The sequence below is a fragment of the Triticum dicoccoides genome, chromosome 7A (assembly GCF_002162155.2).
Source record: "Triticum dicoccoides isolate Atlit2015 ecotype Zavitan chromosome 7A, WEW_v2.0, whole genome shotgun sequence".
Lineage (NCBI taxonomy): Eukaryota > Viridiplantae > Streptophyta > Magnoliopsida > Poales > Poaceae > Triticum > Triticum dicoccoides.
The window spans coordinates 731,391,532-731,400,230 of NC_041392.1; the positions used below are offsets into that span (position 1 = coordinate 731,391,532).

At 43.2% G+C, this 8,699-nt stretch overlaps 1 protein-coding gene across 1 annotated transcript; it reads left to right on the forward strand.

Annotated features, from left to right (window-relative positions):
* The first annotated feature begins 4,386 nt into the window (after positions 1 to 4,386).
* LOC119333500 lies at positions 4,387 to 5,460 on the forward strand. Its single transcript, XM_037606376.1, has one exon. The coding sequence runs from the start codon at positions 4,440 to 4,442 to the stop codon at positions 5,349 to 5,351; it is 912 nt and encodes a 303-aa protein (XP_037462273.1). The 5' UTR covers positions 4,387 to 4,439; the 3' UTR covers positions 5,352 to 5,460.
* The last annotated feature ends 3,239 nt before the right edge of the window (positions 5,461 to 8,699 follow it).

The following is an 8,699-nucleotide window of genomic DNA, read 5'->3' on the forward strand; positions in this document are numbered from 1 at the left end:
AAGTAAGAATATTTGCTTTGAATCTATTATTATTTTGAGCCTTTTAATGATTTTTGACACTTTTAGTTATTAAACTGAGAATATTTATTTTGAATTTATTATTATTTTGAGAATTATTATTATTATTATTATTTCAAACAGTTAGTTATGAAAGTAATAATATTTTTTATGAACTTATTATTATTTTGACCATTTTAATGATTTTTTGGACATTAGTTATTAAAGTAAGAATATTTATTATTTTTCTTAGAATTTATAATATTTTTTGAAATAGTTAGTTATTAAAGTAAGAATATTTATTCCAAAGCTATTATTATTGTGATCCTTTTAATGATTTTTTAGACAGTTTACTTATTAAAGTAAAAGTATTTGTTTTGAGTCTATTTTCATTTTGAGTCTTTTTATTATTTTTGAAATTTTTTTGTTATCAAAGTAAGAGTGAATGTATTATGAGACTTTTAGTTATTTGTATCTATGTTTTGGTTTCTTTGATTTTTATATCTTTTTATTGATTTTTGATTCTTTTTATTATTATTCGGGCCTCTTTGGCCTATTGGGCCTAGCCCAATGTTGTGTCGGACGCTGTCAAGGCAAAACCAGAAGGGGCCACACCCCCCTCGCTCCAGTCGGCCACTCCACTCGATCCCTTCATACCGATGGCGGTCACCGACCGATTTCATCGATTTTTGTTGTCCTCCGATCCTTGGATACATATTTATGCCTCCCCCTCTCGTTGCCAAGTTAAATGTTCCATTTGGGTATTCTTTCATATGAGGTGTGATTCCCATTCCCAATGCTAGGGTTTCAGCGATGGCGCTAGAGTGGATGGCAGTTGACTGTGATGGAGTAGACAAGCGACGACGACGACCCTCGGCTCCAAACCTAGGTTTGCATCTCATCCCTCCATTGTTTGCTATAGGTCACTACCAAAAGATTTTGAGACAAATGTCATTTTTCTTAGGTCATGCCCACTGTAATTTTACTTAGGTCGTTGCCAAACATGTTGATACGAATGGCATTTTTAGAACTATTTTTGCTCTAGGTCATGGCCAAAAAGACCAAACTAGTTCAAAGATCATGGCCATGGCATTTTCAAGAATTCTTTTCTCTAGGTCATGGCCAAAAAGACCATGTCATTTTTAAGAATTGTTTGCGATAGGTCAGGGCCAAAAAGACCAAACTAGTTAAAAGATCATGGCTATTGCATTTTAAAGAATTGTTTGCTCTGGGTCCTGGCCAAAAAGACCATGACATTTTTAAGAATTGTTTGCTCTAGGTCATGTCCAAAAAGACCGAACTAGTTCCATGTTTCAAGCACTCAACATGGCATTTTTTTATTGATACATATGGTATTTTTAAGAACTAATTTTATTCTAGGTCATAGCCAAAAAGCCCATGGAATCAACAAATTCAAAGATCCAAAATGCCCAATTTTCCACGTTTTGATACAGAGGGATTTTGAATAGCAGCAGCCCTTTTTGTGCTATAAACACTAGAATTGCTTACTTATACATTGCTAGTTCATGGTTGTTGCTTAGTTATACATCTGACTCAAATCAAATACACTGACTACCCCATGGTTAACTTGATTGTTGTTGCCTAGTTTTCAATACTTACTTATACATTGCTAGTTCATGGTTGTTGCTTAGTTATACATCTAACTTGTTATTATTTTGTAGTTTGCGCCGATGAGTTCATTCAACACCCACTACAGATCTTCTTGCAACTTCGCGACATATGCCGACGAAGACGACATGAGCAACAACCGAGTAATATTCCAAATACATCCATGAGCATTGAAAACACATACATATCTAATGATCCATGATGATTGCAAACACATCCAAATCTAACGATTTGAAACATTGGGATTGGTAGGCCTACATACCGATTCCGACACCCATTGAAGAAAATGTCTATGATGTTGAAATGCTCAATCGCCAGCTTCTAGAGTCTCCTAAAAGGACCATCAAGGCCCTGAAGAAGGTGAATGCCACACTAATGGAGGAGAGGGGTCATCGACGAGAAGGCTGATCTCTTCGATAAGACTCTTGACTAGGCCGATGGAGCACAGGGATCAGCTGATCGAGAAGAGGGATCAACTAAACAAGGAGATAAAGCTTCTCAAGGCCGAGAGAAATGTGCTCAAAATAGAGAAAGCTCTTTTTAAAAAAGAGAGAGAAAACAGTATGCACGAGATTCGACAGATCAAGGCAATCCTTGATCAAGAAGTGTGCTCGACCACCTAGGCTATCTACTTTGTTAAGTAAATGATGGTTTGTTCATTTGAACTAGCTTAGTTCTTGAACTGATAACTATTATGTAGTTTGTGAAGTTGATGATGTAGTACCTATCTAGTTTTTAAAGTTGAACTAGTTGATGCATCAGTATTTAAATAAGTATGCCAGTGCTAACATATACTTGGCGTTGGCCATGTGGCACTCCATTAGCACACAAATAATCCTGACGTGTGCTCCGACACCACCAGAAAATTTTATCACTAGCGTCCTATTGGTGGTGTTGGGTGAACGCCACTGGCAATTTTAGCACTGGCTTCGTATTGATGGTGTTGGCACCCAACGTCAGCAAGGCCAATATTATGAGCCAACAACAACAACACACACACACACAACCAGACCAGCCATCGTCAAAGCGAAAAACTCCAAAGAAACCTTGAACTTGTAAAAGAAAGCTGAATCTAACCGTGAACACCTAATCGTTGAAATCAGCACACCAAACTCTCTGATCTAAGTCTATTTTGAGGCTTAAGAGCATTCCCAAACAGCAACGGCACACGGACACAAACACACAAGCATCGCCAAAGGGAAAAGTCCAAAAGAAACCTTGAACTTGCATATCTAAGCTGAATCGAACCATGGACACCTAAGCCCTGGAATAAGTAAACAAACTCTCTGATGCTGGTCTATTTTGAACCTTGAGAGCGTTCCCAAATAGGGATTGTCGACATGGCTGGTCAAACCCGGGATTGTTGGCTGCAACTGAGTGTATGTTCCGTCCGCCATGATCCCTATCATGAGGTTGCCTACAGGAGTCGTTGCTGGGTCAGCTGAATAACCACGTGGCAATGTCATGCTGACGTCACTCTTTTTTTCTTCCATTTATCCAAAAAAAGTGTATTATTATTGTAGTACTGTTTATATTTTGAAATAATCTAAATATATATGTTATGAAAAACCCTTCACATAAAATTTGGGAAAATATTAATCATGTATTTGACGTGTATAGGAAAATGTTAATCACTAGTAAAGAATGTTTCAAGCATTTAAAAAATATAGGTGAAATGTTTAAAAAAATATTTACTGTGTGATACAATAAAAAAAATGGTCCTTAGATTCAAGAAAAATGTGAGATTAAAAAAGAGTTTGACTTGTATTTAAAAAAGTATGTACAATTTCAAAAATCTTTACGAAATGGAAAAATATTCTCGTAGTTTAAAAAATTGTGTATTGTCATTAAGAAAATATAATTGCCTATTGTCTAAAAACAAAAACACCTCAAGAAAGCAAAGAAAAAGAGCTAAGAAAAAAAACAATACAAAAAAATCAAAACTATAACAAAGAAAAAGAAACCAATGAAAATGAGTGAAAACAAAGTAAAAGAAAGAAGAAGAAAAGCCGATAAAAACAATAAAAAACCAGTGAAAAACAAAAGAAAGCAAGGAAAAACAAAAGAATTAAAAACCAAAGAAAAACAAGACCGGCGCGAGCGAACCTACAACTACACAGAAGTGTTGCATGGGACTGCGCTACTTGCCCAGCTTGATTTGCTTGCCTGTAAAAAAAAGGTGATTCGTAATGTCCAGTCAACCAGCCAACATAACTAGGGTTTGACTCAGCCACTTGAGCGAATACCAAAAAAACGCTCTAAAAGTTCAAAATAGACCGGAATCAGAGATTTTTGTATGCCGATTTAGGGATTAGTAGTATAGAATTCATTTAGCATTTGCCTACAAGTTTAAGGTTTGTCTTGGAGCTTTTCCTCACCAAAGCAGTGGCTCGATCCCAAGGCATGGCATGCTTCTTTCGCACCTCCTTCCCCCTCGGCACCGTTCAAGCGATTGATCTCTTTAATGAAACCTGATTTTATTAAGGCGATTGATCTGCGATCACAAAAAATTAAGGAATTAAAACAGAGGCCAGAAAACCAAGAAGGATCCTGGCATTACGGTGCAACAGTGCCACTTGTCTTGTCTGACACAACGGTACAGCTGAAAACTTCATACACACGTGCACGCCCGCGTGTCACTGTCAGACAACAGCTCAACTGATACTGGAGGGAGCTCAGCCGGGAGCCTGGGATCACCGTCTCCATCTTTATAAGCCAGCAACGCCGCACAGACACAAACACACACGCACGGACGCGCCTCTGCGTACACGAACCACCTCTGAAGTAGCTCTGAAGTGTCCAGCTCGGCGGCCATGGCGCGCGCCTTCGTGCGCTCCATCTCCTTCCCGCTGAGCCCGTCGAGGTCGTCGTCCTCCTCCAAGCCGCGCGCGCCGTCGGCGTCGCACCATGAGCGGTCCGTCAGTCTGCCGTGCCGGTCGCACCCGATCCTGGCGCACCTCCACACCCACATCCGCGCCGTGCGCGCCTGGGCGCAGCAGGGACCAGCGGCGTTGGCCGCCTCCGTGGCCGTGGGGCTGGCGCACGTGGACGCGCTCCACTCCGCGCTCGGCGACCTGCTGGACCTGCCCGAGGCACAGGCCGCGCTCTCCGGCGCCGGCGGCAGCGTGGACCGCCTCCTCGACTCCTTCCTCCGCCTCGCCGACGCGCACGGCTGCTTCCAGGAGGCCGTGGTCGCGCTCAAGCAGGACGTCGCCGAGGCGCTGGCGGCCGTGCGCCGCCGCGACGGGGCGCGCCTTGCCTCCGCTGTGCGGGCCCAGCGCAGGGCCGGCCAAGAGCTCACTCGCCTCGCCGCCACGGCAAGGGAGTCCGCCGTCCGGCCCTCGCGCCTGAGCATCCTCGGCGGCGGCCAAGGCAGCGCGGCGGAGGTGGAGGTGACGGGGCTGCTGATGGAGTCGGCCGCGGCGACGGCGTCGGCGTCCGCCGCGCTGTTCGGGGCCGTGGCGGCCATGTCCGGGTCCGTGGAGGCGGAGTCGTGCTCGTGCAAGGGCACGGCGGCGCTTGTGTGCCTGGTGAAGAAGAACAAGAAGAAGTCGTCGGCGCCGGGGTGTGGGGAGGAGGGGGTGGCGGTGGCCGCCGTGGCGGAGAGGCTGGAGGAGCTGGAGGAGTGCATCGAGGAGCTGGAGACCGGCAGTGAGAAGGTGTTCCGGAGCCTCGTGCAGACCAGGGTCGCGCTCCTCAACATCCACACGCTCCACATCTTCTAGCTTTACTACTATCATCCATCTTAATTGTACTAATGAAATTAGTGCTAGCAATCCAGTGTAACTGTAAATAAGTTAAGTAGATGATGAATAGAAGAAGGAATTTGGGCAACTCCGGCATACGTCTGATTGTCACTCAATGTTAGTAGTAGTACTACTAATCTTGGATCTGCACATCAATTAATTTCAGAGTTCAGTACACTTCACGTTGTTAAAAACAGAAGTGGGGAGTGGTAAGATACGTAGTGCAAAGTTAGAAGATGTACAACTGGACGCAACTTCAGTGACTAACTGCACCCGCCTTTGAGTCCATAACAGGTGGGCCCAACACCTTGCTGACTCACATGTCATACACCCAAAAACAAGCTCGGTCATGTACAACTCATGTTTATTCTGAATCTAAAAAATTTGATTAAAAAGTGTTTTTCACTGCACTAGACATATGATCCTTCAATAATAAAAGATGGACTGTGAATTCGGAGACTTTGAATGCAAAGGCCCATCGGTGATTTACAGCCGAAGCCCATATACGGAGTGGTCACTGTCCTCTGAATGAAAAATATGCCACTTCTCAAAATATAAGGTGTGTTTGATTTTGCATTTTCTTTGATGCATGATTTTGATAATCAATCTCTATCTCTACCTAATAATAATAAATCAGCTATCGTTTCTGGTCGTTCGTCATCAAAATTGCCCCCCAAGTTATCAAAAATTACCCACCAATGCCGCCCGTAACTGGCAAAAACAATTTTAATTAAGTGGCCGCCAATTCTGTTTGGTTCATCTAGAGCTATGCCCTCACATTTCCACAAGACAACCTCCACCTGATTCGCTAGACCATCACTTCCGCATCGGGGAGACCATGGTTTGATCCTTGCTTCTCCCCCCTTTTCTCTGCCTTTTCTCCTTGAATTTTAATTGGTGTAAGATAGAGCTGCCTCGCCTGGCTGCACAGTTCAATTTCAGCCCAGCTATTTTTTCGCGGATTCAAGTACTTTTGAAGTATTCATATCTTGTAAACACTAACTTCAATTTTAGCATATTATATATGAAAATCGCTCAGACACGGGCCTCTCGACCGTTGTGGCATCTTGAAGCTGCCGGAAACGTGCCTGCTGGTGGGATGGGTGGTGACTCAAGGGGGGGCTTCTAGTGGAGCTTGTCCCCTTCGTCGGCTCGGACGACTTTGTGTGAGCCATCGGCAGGTTTCAGGTAGCTGACGCCGGAGGAGATGGCGCATCCGGACTTCACGCCGAACTACCCATTATGGCTGCAAGTCCTAGCCCAGGTCCACACTGGTCAGATCCAACAATTTGACGGCCCCAACTCCTCGCCGCATAGAAACATCAACGAATGATGTGCATTTTGGGATGGCCTTAGGTTCAAGGAAGTGATTAACGCGTGACGTGCGCAAGTTGCCAAACAAGAGTAGTTTCAAATTTGGGAATAGGGCTCAAATTTCATGTTATTAGAATTATGATTAGTATGAATTTCGAGTTCTTTGCATGTGCTTGGAATGAATTATGATATGTATGAATTTTGTTTAAATATGTGTACAAATCAGAAAATTAAAATTAATTTCATGTTGTTTTCATGCTATTTGAATGAAATTATGAATGGTTTTCATAATGGATCCATGGTGATAAAAATGGATCCATAGCACATCTAAAGACCCAACCGCACAACCCATCTGGTTCGTCGAAGTGATTATCACTTCTTTTAGCTATTTTCTACAAAGTTATCTTTTTCCTTTTTTCTAGTGCCCAAGATGACTTTTTTTTGTTAAGCAAGTACCAGAAATAAGATGTTAAATTGTGCCCTCCCAATTTTCACATAAATTAGATCACATGGGACTCCAACTGCCAAATTTTCATGAATTTCATAGTAGTTTTGTTATATTTCACTTATTTATTGAATTTCTAGGGATTTACATCAAGTAATTAAAATTTGAACTACAAGTGTGCACTAGTTTGGTCCTATAAATTCTCAAATATGAAACTACAAAGAAAGGTGAAATTTCCAACCACTCAGTATAGATAGTCATCCATGCAATTTTGACAGCAATCTTAGGAAATCTCTACTATTAAAGAGGAATCGAACGTCGGGATGGTTGGACCTCCCCTCCTGGTTCGACCACCTCGTTCGATCCCCCCGCGCCTACGCTACCCCTTCCACCCCCGTTCCTTCGATGAAAATAAAGACCCGGAAAAACAGCCCACGTCCCGTCCATCCCGCTCATGAAAAAACAACCAAAGAAAAAAAAAGAAACAACCCCAACCCACGATTGCATGCACGATCCATCTTCCCCGTCGTTCTTCTCTCCCCTCCTCTCTCTCTCCCCAGAAAATTGCGGCCGCTTGTGTTCTCGCCCCGCCTCGATCCACTGTCTTTGCCCTCTGCCACGGTGCATCGTCGCCAATTCAATCGACATGTACTCCGACGACGGCTCAGACCTCGAGTTGGAGGACCTTGACATGGTCTGCCGCTCCTATATGATCACCGAAGCCGACCCGGATGGTGTACAGGTCTCCTTCTATCTCGCTGGCCTGCGACCACAACGGCGGCGACAACCTATGGTTTGTCGGACGGGGATTAGGACGTACCACAAGGTCGGAAGGACCCATCCCTCGTTCGTAGGTTTGTAAAATTGAACTGCACAAGTCATCTGTTGATTTCGTAGATGATGTACTCAATTATATCAGCTGTTCACAGCAGCATGCTGCCAATCTTGCTAGAAAGAAGATCCTCAAGTATATCATCTGTTTACAGCAGCACGCTGCCATCCCTGCTTCCATGTCTCCTCAAGCTTGCCAAGCGGCTTATATTGTTTCTGGGGAATGAATATAATTTCCCACAACATGTCAGATAATATGTTTGTAATTTACAGGAGTTCATGATGGCGCCTCCTTGTTCAGGGAGGCCATTAAAGATGGGAGTTCAGGTGTACCACCACTTCAAGGTGAACAACTAACCTGCCCTTTTCATAATGTATTTATACTTCAAAATATGTAGATGGAGTGTTCATCGTATAACCAAGAAGTATGGCCAAGACCCGACAAACATTTAGGATCATGAAAGGTGGTTTTGCACCTAGCATTCAGGTAACAGTCACCCACATGTTTCTCTGGTGCTACCATATTATAGGATAGCACAATGAGCCTTGACTATTTTGTGACGACTTCAGTTGAATACGTGAATCCAAATGCTCATATGTGCTTTAAAAAAACTTATACTCGTGCACAAAAATAAAGAGGGTCTTGATTTTTGAACTGTTGAAGACAGATGTAGCTAAGGCTGGCTACACTAGAAGAATTTATTTTTGTCTACACATAGCTCATGATTCAGACCTTG